Genomic DNA, 16767 nt, shown 5'->3' with positions numbered 1-16767 from the left:
AACTCGCCGAGTTCTCCCACTGACCGGGCCGAGCTCTCTTCTATTCAAAAATTTGCTCTCGTCCCAAACCGTTTGTAATAGTTTACCAGCGATTCAGGTCGGTCAGGTGTCCAGGAACCGGCCATATCTTGCAAGGACGTATCTAATGGCGTTATCTAATGAGTTACTCGGCCGAAAGTAGTTAGAAAAGGCATGGATATACAATGCGCGGTCCAAATCAGGACCGATAAGTCGTCGCCGTGTATTCCTGTCTGCAGGGCTGTAATGGGAGGCCATATTACGCCGGGAACACACGGCATGGTACGGTACGCAAAGCTGGTCTCAAGGTCTGTCCGCATGATTTCCGTTTGCACAGTCATTACAGTCATTGTAATAAAAGGCATGTTTCAACATTAAAATCACAGAAAGGCGATTTTAAAATTCGCCGTGCGCCTTTGTTTACAACTGGGTGAATAGCTCGGTTACACACTTTTGATTTTCGTGCGTCTTCTCAGTGCAAATGCATGCTGCGAGTCATACCTATTGTTCTCTGTAAGGCGCCTTCTGATAGGTCGGCTGTTCTAGCCAGAGCGCGAGATTTGAACGCGACCTTCTATGGGAGTTGGTCAGATGTAGTGAGAGGCGACAGCGAGAGAATACCGCGTACGCATAAAAAGACGTCGCCGTACTCTACATCTGATTTTAATCAGATTGCATATAGTGATAAACATATATCTCATTGTTCTGTGAAGCGTACTACTATTAATGAACCTGTTGTAAAACACGTGAGCATATTCAGTTCGTATCTGGTATTACTTATCTTTGTTCATTAAATTGCACAGGATCAGAACACATGTCCAATTTTTGTATGCACTGTACAATGGCAGCCAGTCTCATTCACCCTCTGATATTATTCACATATTCAAATTTCATAATACTTCAACTTTTACAAGTATTACACCTAAAGTAAGTGTACACCTGATGACAACAGACAAGTACAACAAAACAACATTATATTAGCTTGGAAACAACGAGTCACAGATATAAGGCCTCTGCCACGAGGACAGTATCCATTAAACTAATTGAAGATACCCTATTAATTTTCTAATTTCCCTTAAGAGTTACCACTCAATCACTTGGCTTGTAAAGAAACATCACACTCCTTAGAGGGGTTGGACATTCAATGCTTAGCTTACTTCTCACCAATCTCTCCTTATCTCTTTTATAAAAATTGTGACATTGCAAACCCACACGTTCTGCCCAACTGCAACATTTAGATTCTAAGAATCCATGATCAATTTATGAATATTTAAGCAAGCTTTATCTATCCATGAAAGATACCAAAAGTATTGCTACAGCAACTCATTCAAAACGAACACCATACCAACATACACAGTCCCTCTATCATGGAGGGACTGTGCAACAAGTTTTTATTCCTGCTTGCAATAAAGCTTCCATACATTTAAGCAGCAACACTTACTTGGGTTTGGCATTTCTTGATGGTTACATACAATAACAGCCTCTATAGCATCAGATACATTTTCCCATTCTACCAAGCCAGCGGTGCTGCGTTCACCTGGAAGAAAATCATGTTCATATATGAGGCAAAGGCAGTGAAGAGGATTGCTCTAGTAACAGGTCTATGTTGTCAGGAATTCTACTAATACACAACAAAGTAAACTGTTTAATATTATAGGTCACTATAGGAATTTTAGAAAACTTCTATCCATCAGCCTGTGACAGTACACGTAATATGTAAATCTTCTTGTGTTAGAGAGAACATTTTTGACTAAAAAGCTGGTGAAAGGCCATAGTGGGTGCACTAACTACAGTGTATTGTGAGTACCACTTCTATAATGCTGATGAATTATGGAATGACCAGCAACCCTATTTAATCCTCTTTCTCCCAAGTTGTATTTATTTGTACGGTTTCACTATGGAACCTGGTAGAAAGAGGATTAATCATAGTGAAAGTGGGGGAAAAAAACCATGTTGTTTACTAGTTGAACTGTATTTGTACTGAAAAATTTCATTTGCCTCGGTCATATTTGCAGAACCACTTCTAGAATTTCTCTTACAGTATAAGAATTTCTCTTACAGTATTAATGGTTTTCAATTTCATGTTTCCAGTCTTGAATAACGGATTCTTGTATGCTAATTCCCCAGACAATGGAACATAGTGTTATGCCTGTAAATTATTTTGTGCTTCATTGCACTTTCATACTGAACTCATTTATGTTTTTAAGAAAGATTACATATCTCCTTACCATAAAATGCAAGACTTACTTTTAGCTTTGAACATCTTGACACAAATTGGATCCCTCACACCATTTTCACTAAAAATCTGGTGAGAGAAAAAAGATAACCTTACTATGCAAAGCAAATATTTGACAAGGCTGGAGAATGAAAGCTGTCTACAATTAGCCTAATATAAATGCTGAGAAGGAGCGTGTTCCATGCAATCAATCTAACAGCAATCAATCTCCACAAACAAGGTCAGTTTTGTGAAAATTTTATTTGTTATTGATTTGTTAAAGCAATGAAAATTCACTGACCAACAGTTTTTCAAGAGAATCAATCAGAACTGATAGAGAAAAATGCCAAAAAAAATGTTATTTTTTTTATTACCTGTCGTATTGTACTATCAGTGCTATCTGGGTGGGCATTGAAGAAGTGTAGCACTTTAGCTGGCTGTTGAATACGTGATCAATAGTCAAGGAGAAAAATACACTATCATTGATACCTGGAGCAGCAGGTGTGCAAGAAGTCAAGCTTGATAAGACCACCCCCTCATTCTAATGGCATGCAAATTGCCCTATCAGTAGTATTGCTATCACACTGTCACATCTATAATTCAAATTTGCACAGCTTTCCACAACTTCTGGAAACCTTTCATTATTGTGACTGAGACAGTATTTGTCATCTGTCTACCTGTGCAGTGGCCTTGAGATACTGTATAGTTTGTAGAGGTCACATGATCTCCTTAAATGGCAGCTATGATATCTGACCTTCAACCAAATCAGCTATATGATACTTCACTTGTCTCAATAGCAATGTTATTTGTACTGTGTTACATAGTTCCACAGAATCTGCATCAAAAACTGCTCAAGTTCAGAAAAGTTTTTTTCTTCACTTGACCAAGTTTTCCGTTTCAAGAAACTTGGAAAATACAGCTCAATTGACATCAAAATAACACATTTAATATTCAACTATTCAATTTCACTGAAATCTCATTTTCAATACCTTCATTTGATGTTGTCCTACATTTTAATTTTTCTATCATATGGTCATATGGGGTACTAAAACTTAAATGAGGGAAAAAAGTTTGACAAATTCAATGAATGAATGAATGAATAATTGAATGAATGAATGAATGAAGGATATGATTCTTGGAAGCAGCTTCCGGTGAGGAGAATCTGTTATTTCTTGACTGAGAGAAATCTTTGAAACAAGGTGAACCGTCTGGCAAATCACTGGGCTGCATCTGATCTGACAAGAACATCTGTTTGGAAAATCTGAAATGCAAGGCAATATAAAAGAGGACCTGTCGGTTTAATTTCAGAAAGAAAATAGTAATAAGCATGCAGTAAATCACAATCAAATATGGTAAGCCGATATCCTGTGCCCACATGTATAGATTGAAGGTTGTGAATAAAAGATTCAATTGAACCATGCCACATGTAAAGTAATTGGGAAAGTATTTTGCTGTCACTTTGTTAAATTCTACACGAGACACTACATGCAATAGCTGGAGTATGTTCTTCCCTAGGGACAGACAGATACCTCTCATGTCTGTTCCTGAACATATGACTTGCATTTAAACTGCCCCGACATCAGTGAAAGTTCTTTACATTCCTATCTCTGATATGGTATATACGATACCAAATATATGCATGAGATACACTTAAAATTTGCATGATCTGCTCCATGTGGTACTAAGTAAATATGCAAACTAGGTGATATGATATGCACATATTTATAATAGTTGCAAAAGAACCTTCTCATTTTAGATGTAATAACAGATGGTAAGAATAAACATAATTTATATTCATGATATAGGCATATTTTTTCTCTGATGTTTGCCTCTCGATGGTTGTGTTCTTTTCATGAATAGGAGAGAAAAATTGTTTAAAAAAAAAAAAAAAAAAAAAAAAATATATATATATATATATTTAACTGTCTTATAGGTACGAAAAATATATATCATATATCTATGGCGACAAAATCAGATATTTTAAGTATATCATATATATCATATGTTCTATGAAGTAAAATAGAATACTATTGGGGTTGTCATTGAACAAAATAATGATAGCAAATATACTGTAATGCAGTATTATTATCATTACTTGGATCCCTGCATGTTCCATCGTGTCACTTTGAAGTGGCATACACAGATATAACACACAGTAACCCATGCACCCACAGACCAATACAGATGAGAAGACCTACATTTACATTCACATGTAAGCTTACTGAGACAAAATGTTACAAGTGAAAACAAAAAAAGTGAGACATAAAGAATGGCAAAACTGGAATTGCTCTATCATGCTATACTCAATTCAAAATTATTCTGGGGGTATGATCGTATCTATTTATCATGAAGAGGCACCCTAAGACAGTAAGATTGCAACAGGATAGGGATTTGACAAATTCTGCTACAGGTTTACACTGAGAGTTTTGAGTCCTTGCATTATTCATCAAACAGTCAAAGGGCAGTGTATTTAAAGATAAGCTTGGGGGCAAGCTCTCCAGTCAATCACTAGCTTATGAAAAGAGATTTATGGGTCATATTGGATGACTGAGCTACACAGTTTACAGCTTTTCAGTTTTAGAATTACATTCTCCCGGTGAGTTGACCTACCAATTGTCAAAAATATCACTAAAACAGCTCATCAGTCATCTTGTCCACACAAACAAAATAATGTCCTTGTATTTCAGCCACAAAATGTGAAAAGCATTTCATACTATTGAAGACAACCACTCTATAAGATGAGATTCTTATATGGACCTTATAAAAAAGGCAATATTCCCACCAAAAATAATTTCATTTAGTTTAATATTCACAGGTGAGTTATGAACAACAGGTACATTCAGTGCCAGCAAAAACACATGCAACTGTTCTGTTTGATAGAACTGATCAATGCTGGATTAGCTGTATGCGGAAAATATTTATAGGGAGAGTCTAGATACCATACTGTATGCAGTGCACATGTCCAGTTGGGCAAACAAGCCATAAATTCATGTCTTGCCACGTCACACACTTCATTTAGTGATGTATGGTTTTATTGAAGGATGTTGGCGATCATAGCCACAGGTCATTTAGGTTAGGAATTGTTTGTACCTTTCAATAAACACAGTAAGCTTAAAATTCATCTCACACCAGTTGTACAGAGAAATAACCGAGAAACACCATACGGTGACAGATCAAAATCAACACAAAAGTAAAGTCACCTTTACAATTTCCGAGCTGAGCAAATAACTTGTAGTTAGAGTACAATGTACTTTTTTCCAGCGTCTGACACAAAACATTTTGTTATGTAACGCTATGACAAAAAGGGAAAATTACTTTTGTTGCCCTTTGGGCTTTACATCTGCTAAAATAAACACATTTTTAACGCACAGGAGGGAAAAAGGTTATTTACCCTAGCTGCATTTTCTTGTCAAAGACAACCACATTGTTGAGGTTAGTAATGGCTCTTTCAACAGCCAAAGCATCTCCCATCTGCACCATGGCACAGCCTGGCTTGCTCTTCATGAATTTTATCTGTGTATGTGAGGAAAGACAATTAATACACATTTGGACAGTAAATCATGCAATGTCTATAGATGTGACAGCTACATATACAAGTAAGCTCTGCAAAAGTAATTCACTTTAAACCCTGAGAAATTAACAATATGCATTTGTGTTTTCTCTCTTCACCAATGATAGCTCATTGGCCATGGATGGGAGGTCTTCCCACAGAGACAGATTGACTGTACATTTTTCAACTTCAAAAAAACAACGGACACTCCACTGGATGCATTCAAATACAGTTCAAGCAATAATTTTGAAAATGTGTAATTTACCTAAGAGGATGCGTTAGCTCATTTCTATGTTCACAGTTGACTGAGTGTGGAAATTAAACTTCCTGTCATGAGAGACTCACCTTGATGACATTACCATAGAGACAGAGAATATTGAAAAGTCTATCACAGTTCATCTTGTCAGGGTCCATCCCGTACACCATGACCACAGGGCTTCCTTTGGGCTGGTTACCCATGTGACCACCCATCTGGTTACCCATTTGGTTGCCCATCTGGTTACCCATTTGACCACCCATCTGGTTACCCATTTGACCACCCATCTGGTTACCCATCATAGAATTGCCCATTTGTCCCTGTCCACCCATCTGGTTCTGCTGGCTGTACTGGCCATGCATGTTCTGCATCTGGTTCTGGCTTTGATATTGGTTGTAGCCTTGTTGTTGCCCTGGTTCAATGAAGAGAAGGCACAAAATAGCGCTTTTAAAATGCAAGTTTGCAAAGAAACATGTATGTTTAGCTTGCTGCTCCTGTACTTACAGAAAATATTCATAATCTATCAATACTTTGACATACATTTTCAATGGTAAACATTGAAGACCCTATGTGTTGGCAAAACAAACTGCTGTTAATCTAAATATTCTTTAAAATACGTCGTCAATATTGAATAAAACTTGATGGCTGACGTTACCCAGGGATGACCAGTGTTTGCCAAGGTCTATGAAAAAGGCAAACGCGGGCAACTTTTCTGACCTCTCCTAACATGCTTGTGTTTATATAGCAAGACAAAACTTGCAAAGTACAAGCAAGGTCAATTGTTCGATTACGACCTATTTTGTGGAGTAGTTGATACCAGTATAAAACAATGAGGGATATCTTACCCATGCCGTGTGACTGTTGCTGGACTTGGACTCCCATCTGATAGCCTCTTGGTTCTTCGAGCAGAGCGTTGCCTTTCTCTTTAGCTGTAAGTGATACCGACAATCACCATCATCAATAAAAGCAAACCCAGGATTATTTTAAAAACTTTTATGTATCCCAGTATTACTTTTAAAACTCTCTTGAATCCCGCAAACTCTACCATAGGAATATTCTTTTTTCCTGATGATTATAGTTACACTGGCTTCTTCCTGTTTATTGCTTACAACAATAAATTTTACTTCACACAAACATAGATACCTTCTCTCCCTTTAAAAACACACTTCATAACTAGTTTCTCACTACTTGACTGTGCCTTACTTAGAGGAGTAGTTTACCATAAAACAAAATAAAAATACACCGTTAAAAACAGAATACATGCCATGGCGTCTCCTCCGTAATTGACCTCGTAAATTTTATGCCTACATCTACAGTTGTGGAAGTAACTTTATTTCTCCATAAAATTCTCTCTCTCTCTCTCTCTCTCTCTCTCTCTGAGTAAATGTGTACATCACTTAACTCAACAAAGGCTATCTACTCCTTCAGAGACAAAACATTTCCTTTTTTCTCAGTTTCCCTTGCAAAGTACAGAACCTCACTCTGTGACTAGGTGGTTCAGCGAAAGGTACAAAAAAGGAACATAGAGTAAAAGAAATAAAGATAGCAGGATAACCCTGTACTTTTTTCAGTTGTTGAGAGTATCCAGGCCTTCTTTGCTTGTCATTTTCTTCTCAGACATGCAACAGCACTCCCAAAACAAGCATCTTCCTCAAAAGGAACTCATGAAATCGACCGAAGAATGGATCACCTTCCTTTCCTGTTGACACATTTATTAGAGTCTATTAGCAGTGAAGTTTGAAGTGTTTCTTTGATTTGGAGAGCACAATGTATACTTGTACAGTCTGATGTATGCAGCAGCCTGGAAAAACCATGTGAGGTTTTTTTTTGTTTTTGGTCTGTATGATTGGTTCCGTTTGAGAAAAATGTTGAAATAGAGGATCTTCTGATGGTAATCCACTGTGGAAGTACGCAGCATATACCTGGAAATCTAATTCCGTAAATAACAATGGAAGTAATAGGATTCCACAGGGAATTCCAAATGAGACGGTCAAATGCAGTGAGGTGACTCATGAAATGCTAATTGTCCACTCCGAAATATGAAATGCTCACACACAGGCAGAGGTTTACTGGTTACAGTAGATTTCCTGAGCTATGCTGCGTAGTTCCATAATGTCTGAGGCACAAAGTATGATGCTGATCACTAAGAAAGAGTTTCTTGCTGGGAGCTTAGATAACATGGTTGGTACTCAGTAGGTAATGTTCCTGCATGATTGAGAGTTCTTGATATCTGTATGCAAAATGTGTGCTACAGCCGCATCTTCCAAATCTCGACTTCTTTATCCCTTGTCGTTCCATATTTGGTTCTTCTGCGAGTGTAGTATATATATATTTTTTTGGTCAGTGTTCATGTCTGTATGCATGTCAGCTGGTGTTCTTTTTTCCCTGTATCATAGGCTGGACACAGCTTGCTTGTCAGTGACACGTACTGTGAGAGTCACTCTGACTAGGATGATCAGCTTGTCCACAGCTTTTTCTCTCTCGCTCTCCTTTTGTGTTGTGTGAACACTATACAACTTTGTGTAAGAGTGGGCTCAGTGTTGCTCCAGCAGCTTAGTGTAAAAAATTTTCTGAGTGTTGTGGTTCTCCAGAGATGCCGTGGCAGAAATGGGCGATAAATATTCCTGCATTCTGCAAGACCCATGGGTAAAAGCTTCAAAGAACCTGGTCCAATATGAGGTGTCCTGAATGCCAGTGTGTAGTGTCTATGTTGCTGTTGTTGTTCAGCATCTATCAAAAGAACTGCTCATCTCCATAGAAGAGGATTGGGGGCTAGAAAAATTTCTCAGAGCATTTGCTTGTGAAAGGTGTGCAACAGAGCTGACATACAAAAATAACCAAACCAGCTAATTCCAACTGCTACGCTTTGGTTGCGTGTCGTTATATGTGTAAATGAAAAACAAATAGCTTGTGCAAATTGATTAAGATGCATATTTTTTTTATAAACCTAGCAACAAATATCAGAATGCTGGTGGCTGGTGACTACATGCACAAGTGAGGACAAATACATTGCATGTGAGTATGTTACTTTTTAGAAATGGAAATATGGCGGTGGTGGTATGATTAGTTTGATATTAATATGATGGATTAATTTACAAAATGTGCATATATACTCACTTCCTGTTCCTAGAGTTGGATTGGTGTAGTCATATGTCTCACTATCATTCTTATAAACGTTAAGACGAGTTGGCTGTATGTAGAAAACATTGTACACGAGAGATAACGTTTATAAGTAAGGCAAAAGCCACTGGTTGTCAGAAATGACATGCGTGTATTACCGTTATTGCAGACTTTGGACTTTCAAGTCAGGATGGTAAAAGATGAATAGAAAAATTTGTCACGCACAATATCAATATACAGAGTCTGCTTGACTTCTATCCTCAATGCATATCATGGGTACAGATTTGCTTTCTACAATCAAATTCTGGGATTACAGAGGGAAATTAGAACATAGTAAACTTGTAAACTTACCCTGGCATATTCTATTTTAAGAGTACAGCATCCTGAATAGATGTCGGCTCCATTTAAGGAAGCCTTTGCTCGAGAAGCACTGTCTACATTATCAAATGTGATGACAGTTAAGAAATATCACACTACTTGAAAACTCTTCTCAAACGGGTGTGGTATGTGTTATATTTACAGAAGAAAATTCTGGATTTATTTATTTTATCACTGTTTTAAAATTCCTGTATCAACAATCAGATCTACAATAATGGCTCTGCATAAAAATTCTGCGATTTTGTTTATTTTAAGACTGCAGTATACAGTAAGCTTGTGTTTTTAATATGTGACAATAGGGTTATATTTGAGGACTGAAGTGATGATAAGCATATCCATGGAAACAAAGACAATCTCTCATGGGTGAAATTTAAACTCTCTCTCATTTGACCTCCAAATAAGGCAAGGGCAAAATTATATGCCATATAAAGTGACAGACAAAACTACATTCCTAGGAGAAGTCACAAACGATAATTGCACAAACTCTTTCTTGGAAATGATTTGTCAATGGACATTCCTAGCAATTTGTGACTAATGCCTTGAAGGCATATCTCACACGTACAACTATTTGCAGCTGTTTATCATAGGCCATTTCTGATGGGTTTATAACCTCCTGGGTGCAGTTACATGCACAATATTTCTGTGCGCACACTTAGAATTTGTGATTGCACAAACAAATGTATGACAGTAGGGTGAACCTGATAACATGTTATGCACAGCCTACATGCTAATTCTGTATATTTGAATTTATCTGCACCAAGGATATGAGCTCACATGAAAACAAGTTATGAGATGAACTTTAATCAAGTCTGTTCTAAAGTGCTTTGACCAGCGGCAACAGAGAACATGAAACAAGTAACACAAAACAGCAGCACTACTCTTTTACAGATATGTGGAAATTAACAAAAGGATATTCAATCATTGTCTGAATTCCATTCTTCTTAAAAATCACAATGCGCTGTACGGGTCCAAACGGATTGCAAATTGTATGCATAACATCCTGGTGGAAGAAATGGCAATATTTCAACTCAAATGTTACTCCATTGAAAGTGTTATCCAACTTGCATATTGCATCAAAGGTTGCATTATGATTTCTGCCACGTGTCCAAATTGCCGAGTTATGAAGTTTCTCTGCCATTAAATTGCTTTATTGATAATATCTAACAACATTTGTGATCTCATCCTTCCAGGCAAACATCAAAAGTTCTATACATTTAACTCATACACAGACAACATATGTTTGGTGATGAAATTGAAGTGCTGTTTTCTATTACATGTATTTTGTAAATCAGTCAAAGAACACTCCTCAAAATGTTTAGCATATCAACTGCTTTTGAAAAATGACTATGCTATATGTCAACATAATTGCGTGTAGAGTAAAGCAAATATTTAAATTACACACATGTTCAGATTCACATGTAGTCACGGTATGTTATTATTATCCGTAGAAAAAAACATGGAAAAACCTCTGAGTGGTATTGATGCACTTACTGTCGTTATTGGATATCTGGGGTTCAGAACAGTGATCAGCAGAATATGGTTAGTGTTGCGATTGTCTTCGGCCCCACTGAAACATAATTGTAATCCCGAGTAATTACCACTGATGAATAATCATGATTAACTACTAATTAGTTTTAATGACGCACATTTTCATTTGCTGCGCGTAATGTGATTTGTGTCTGTAGGAGACTCTTTAGCTCTAATGAGACAATAGTGTTATCAAGCTATCCCTGATTATGAATTCCATATTGAGGGTTGATTTATACATGTTTTGTAATGCAAGTAAAACACTCCTGAAAACAGACAGAAACAGGATGGGACTATTTTCTTCTTTCACACCCATCATCGCGGATTCTAAACTTCTCTTCAACCACATACATATAAATACACTGTTACTGATAAAATGAAGTCTACATGCAGAGAAAATGTGGCTTTAAAACAAATTATCATATCAATTCAGTGTTTTCTGATAACAGTCCGGGCTTGTGTACACATAACATAGCTATGCAAATTTCCAGTCTGGTTAGCCAAAGGGTATCGGTTCAGAGAGCCTGTCTTTTACACTGCCCTGTCTGGATCTCTTATTGTGTGCGAACTAAAAGGAAAAAAAAATGTATTTACCCTGGCCGAGAAATCCTCTGGCTTGTAGAGAAATTAAAATAAGCTGGAGAGTTTCCCACGTGAATGATATTATTTTGCTGTAATATTACGGAAGGAAAAGTTATAAATTATTCAAGGCGCTTTGATTAGTAAAGACTGTCTAAATTGTTATTCTGTACAGTCTTGGACAGTTTCCAATGCAATCTGATGGAATGAAAATCAACCTAGCAAGCAAACAGAGATCACATACTGCTGCATGCAATGGCAGGTTGGTTAGTATTTGCTATTTGACTCAAAGCACTGCTCTCCGTTTTATCAGCTGTTGTGCACCTTGAAAGAGGGATATATGCTCAATACATGATAACTCATTTGTTGGAATGGGTCCCATATTTACATATCAATCGAGGATGAAAAAATGAACAAATGCGTTTTGTGAATAGCAAATGAAGACTGCTAGACATAGCTGGCTTTGAAATTAGCGGAAGGCGCAAATGTACAGTTGGCAACTGGATGACTATACAACAGCTGCTACATAATTGACACATCTCTCCTACACGGCAGCCAAAGAGCCATGCCATATTAAATTTACTGAATAAATCACACAAAGCAGAATTGCCAGTTCCTTCTCACCACACATGATTGATTGTTTCAATAAGTATATTGTATGCATTTATCATTCCTTTCAACAATAATGATATATTGATCCTTTCATACCTGCGCAAAATTTACACATGCTTTTGCACCTTCGATATCTTCAAATTCAATGAGAGCCTGTCTCTTCCTTGGCATCATAATAACATAGCTACAAAGTGAAAGTACAAGAGCACATATACACTGTATAATATATTTTTTTCAGACAAATATAGTGACTTGGCTGTAAAATACTAGGAAATATACACATCAACATATTGTGCCCAAAAATTGGCTTTGTAATTGATGATTTAGTCTTGCCATTTGAAAATACTTTTTGATGAATATCAAAGAAAAATTTCATTGTAAATTTAAATGTCATCTGTAATATTAATACTAATGATTTTCTACCTGTAAAGCTTTTTTTCACTTGAACTTGTAAATTTGCAAGGGCCATGGTAAGGCCAAAGAAAAGCCAATTTATCACAGCTTAAATGCTGTTAAGGTGAAGGGCGACGAATTCGGACGCGCACACGCGTCGCTTTAGAACGTTTCTGCGCAGATTTGACTCCAGCCTGCCGCAAATGGGGTTATTTTGTAGCGCATGTATTTAACATCACCTGTCATTGTTGAAATTGCGCTTTACCTAATTTTTTGACCCAGTGTCTTAGAAATGCATGTGACCTATAACCTTGTCATATTTTGACCCCCTAGGAAGCTGGTTTTTATTCAATATGAGCGAAAATTAACATTTCTCTCCCATTTATATGGCGCAAATTACCCATTCACCTGGAGATATTGTAAAAAGTAGCGTGGTGACACCCTTTTATTAAAAGTGTAAACTAAATGGTATTATGTCAGGAGTTTATTCGCCAAGTTTGGTCAAAATGACACCATTCAAAGCGACAGGAAGAAAGTTCGAAAATTATATAGTGATATAATTTCGATATCGTCATTTTGTAATCGATACTTATATTAAAATTTCTTCACAAACATCATGAAAACTGTACATTCAATAAATATGGATCTTAAGTCTTGGTATTTATTAAAATTAACTCATTTGCTAAGCGTTTTATAATTGCTTTCTTTAGTTTAAGTGAATTATATCATTTTTATTTATTTCTAACGACTCCATTTTAACGTCCGTTTCCATGGAAACAAGCGTGGTGACCCCCATTTTTTATTTCATTTTTGCACTTGCACAACTTCCAAGAATATCTGTGCAAAGTTTCAAGAAAATGACACCACAACTTAATTTTGACGTAATTCGTAGTACTTCACCGCTGTTAAGAGCTAAAGTTCATGCAACTTATTCTGGAGATGTCACCACAGACCCACACTGCACTGTGTCTAGTGTTTACATATAGGAGTTTCCCCCGTTTCTTTCTCATGAGAACCTTTTCTCGTTTATCACAGCAACACCCATCGCTGTACATGGTGCTTGGAGCATGAGTAATTGTATGGTGACTGGCTCTCTTTGATCCAAACAATATTGCCAATTCTTTCGCAAATAATGTCAACCCAGGTAAACAATGTTACACACTAAGAGTGGGCTGTGCATGGCTACACTGAATCACATTCTCTAAGGCTAGCAACTACAAGTATTGAATCAAAATCACTTGCTATAATTAGCATATTTTCTTCTCCCTTCACCTGTGGCAAAGCTTTCTACCCCATTTTTTCTACTGGCCTGTTTGAACTCTTAGAAGCTGGCTTTGTCGTGTGTAGTCATTAGTTTATTGTGTCAAACAAAGAACTATGTAACTAACCGACCAAGGCAGGTAGAAACATGCGTGAGAGAACGGAGAGGTATTTGGCACACACCCAGCCACATGATTGATTATTTCGTAGCCCTATTTTTTTACCTGATGGGTCCAAAGTGTTGAACTGCTTCAACCAAGTCTGCTTCTATGACAGTGTCTGAGAGACCTCTGACATGGACAACAGGGGAGGGAGGAGGCTTGTGGGGGTCTTCAAACTTGTCCTGTATTAGAATAAATAAGGGCATTCATTGTCACAGATTCACTTTCACTTTGACAATGTTTGCCAACTGTCTGAATTAAACACTGGGGTAACAGATGACTAAAACTGCAAATGGAAATAGAGCTCTTTTTGCAAATGAAATGGTATGAGGTAAGTGTACACTATTTGTTTTAAATACAAGAACTATGTCTGATGATCTCAAAAGCATCACCCTATATTACTATATCATCATAGTGACTTTCTTTTACATCATGGTTGAGAACTGTGGCTACTTAACACAGCATTCCTCATGTTTCACATTCTTTACACATCTGTGTACATTGTTTGGCCCTTTCTTTATCTTCTTTCCAACGTAATTTATGATAAAATGCCAGACTCATCTAATTTGCATCATTTTATTTCTAACCTCGTTGGTAAAGGAAAAGAGTTTGATTTTTGGACATATGGATTTGTACTTGTTGGTTTTGACATGGAGGGCCACAATATTGACACACCTGACCTGTAACTCAGATTAGGTGATAAGAAAGTTTGGTACTAAATTGATATACATGCTACTGTGTAGTTTGTAAACCAGACCTGTAATTTGCTTACATCAAAACGGACTGTATTTGCACATATCACAGTTTCCGTCTATAAAATGTGTCTATTTGTTTCATTTTTGTATTGCTCAGTTTTTAATTCAAATAATTGCAAGCTTTGTAATATCTGTTGAAAAGTATTACAAATGTGACCACTAGTAGCTTGTCGCTGGGTTTATAGCAAGTAGCTGGTCTCAGTCGTGACCAAACGAAATCAGTTCGGAATTCATACCCTTTGTATGATGCCACCCATGCCGTACGATCTACACTACATGTTGCAGTCTGCCCGGACATCGAACAGAACAAACACGATCTGCAGACGATAAGGTCTGTTTCGGGAAATTTAGAACCGTTCTTGATTTCTTGTGGGCGTGCCTTGCGTCGTGGCATAGCTCTGAGAACACACTATTTCTGTGACATGAATGCATGACGTGTGACACCGCTCAGTTAGCTGGCTCTCTGAGACGCGCTGAACATGCTTGATGAGCCCAGCCAGCTCTGCAGCAGAGCTGGAAAAACATAGCACAGCACTACAAAATGCGAGGGTAATTTTCTGGCAGACGCCAAATACGAGAAGCTAAATTTTAGGTCAGCCGGATTAACAATGTTAAATAAAATTAAAAACTTTGTTAATACTAACCCGTGCTCCCGACTGTACCCCTCTACCGTCGGAATCAGTCCTCTGTCTTTTGGCGGCGTGTCCATCATACGTCGCCATCTTGTCGAATGAACACGCGACGCTTTTGTTCGGCGGACAAGGCGCTGATTACAGTGCGCCCTCAAACTTTGAGATTTGCCCTGTACGATTCACGCTCCATCGCAAGCAAGGTGGTGTGACCACCTTTATCGCAAGCAGTACGCATTCCTTTGACGGCCCCTTCAATCATGTTCAAGTACATGGGAGTCATTTTGAACATATTCTCCATAACATAAAACGCCAAACATATACACTAACGTATTGAAAAACAAACAAAAACAACATTTTAATACATCAACACAACATGCGCTGAAACAAACCAAAATACAATGACTTCAATACAAATAAAAAGCCAAAAAAAAAAATCAGAAATGCACAAAAAGTCCTAACTGCACTGAGGAAACGAAAAACTGTGTATTGCAGAATTATGGAAGACCCTTGTCAACAAAAGCACTTATCCTGTTATGCGATATTTCACAACTTCTTCCAAGGTTGGAAAGGTGAGAAGATTTTCACTGATACAGCTTTAATATTGCATATGATGATGATGATGCTACAAATTCCTTTGAAAAACACAATTTGAACACTTTTCAGTGTGATTGTCTTGCTTTAATGTTCCGTATTTCAGCCATAGGTTCCTGATTTTATGTGTAAGTTTGTTTGCTATTCATTTGGTTTGTCTCTTTGTCTTGTTTGTGTGTTGTTTTCAATGGGGTCGGATTCCTCAGTCACAGATAGGGGTATATAAAGTCACATAATTTGCATGAACTTGTCAGCAAGTAGATCCTTTCATTTCAAAAGCTGTGAGAGGCCCCTTGGAAACCCTTTGTTTTCATAAAGAAATTGGGCCATCTATTCTCAAGGTAGGCTGTTTTAAAAGAAAGATAAGTCTCTTTCCTGTCTGATATGTGGAATTCTGGAGTGAATGAAAAAAATACCGATTCACAGATGACTTTGAGTCTGATATTTACAGACCTGTCTTTATAGTGAAAGACATTTTCTTGGTAAATTTATAGTTCAGCAGTATAAACCAATGTGAGTGTAATAACTAACACATCAGAAACATAGTTGGGGCCTCTCTGGAAAAACTGTGTCGATTAAAACTCACCGATAATGTCAAATAATTTTATTCTACAATCGATTCCTAATAAAAATGATAGACAATTGCCACATTTCTTCTTCTTGGGGTAGAATGCACCACTGGAACAGATATTAAATATTCAGACTCTCAAACTTTAACAA

The 16767-nt window shown here is 37.3% G+C and overlaps 1 protein-coding gene across 1 annotated transcript in view; it reads right to left on the bottom strand.

The window, feature by feature from the left end:
• LOC139149249 (heterogeneous nuclear ribonucleoprotein L-like) overlaps positions 1-15572 on the bottom strand; it is a 37802-nt gene extending 22230 nt beyond the window's left edge. The window contains exons 1-15 of the mRNA XM_070720874.1: positions 15469-15572; positions 14133-14251; positions 12352-12439; positions 11659-11735; positions 11029-11104; positions 10452-10537; positions 9511-9607; positions 9157-9229; positions 6885-6968; positions 6129-6451; positions 5625-5746; positions 3364-3494; positions 2608-2681; positions 2266-2323; positions 1460-1555 (exon numbers count right to left, since the gene is read on the bottom strand). Of these exons, the coding sequence (XP_070576975.1) occupies positions 1460-1555; positions 2266-2323; positions 2608-2681; positions 3364-3494; positions 5625-5746; positions 6129-6451; positions 6885-6968; positions 9157-9229; positions 9511-9607; positions 10452-10537; positions 11029-11104; positions 11659-11735; positions 12352-12439; positions 14133-14251; positions 15469-15546 (1582 nt within the window). The 5' untranslated portion in view covers positions 15547-15572. The remainder of the gene's footprint in view (positions 1-1459; positions 1556-2265; positions 2324-2607; positions 2682-3363; positions 3495-5624; positions 5747-6128; positions 6452-6884; positions 6969-9156; positions 9230-9510; positions 9608-10451; positions 10538-11028; positions 11105-11658; positions 11736-12351; positions 12440-14132; positions 14252-15468) is intronic.
• Positions 15573-16767: the final 1195 nt, after the last annotated feature.

This window comes from Ptychodera flava, chromosome 14 (genome assembly GCF_041260155.1).
Source record: "Ptychodera flava strain L36383 chromosome 14, AS_Pfla_20210202, whole genome shotgun sequence".
Lineage (NCBI taxonomy): Eukaryota > Metazoa > Hemichordata > Enteropneusta > Ptychoderidae > Ptychodera > Ptychodera flava.
This window is presented reverse-complemented; position numbering and strand designations above follow the sequence as displayed.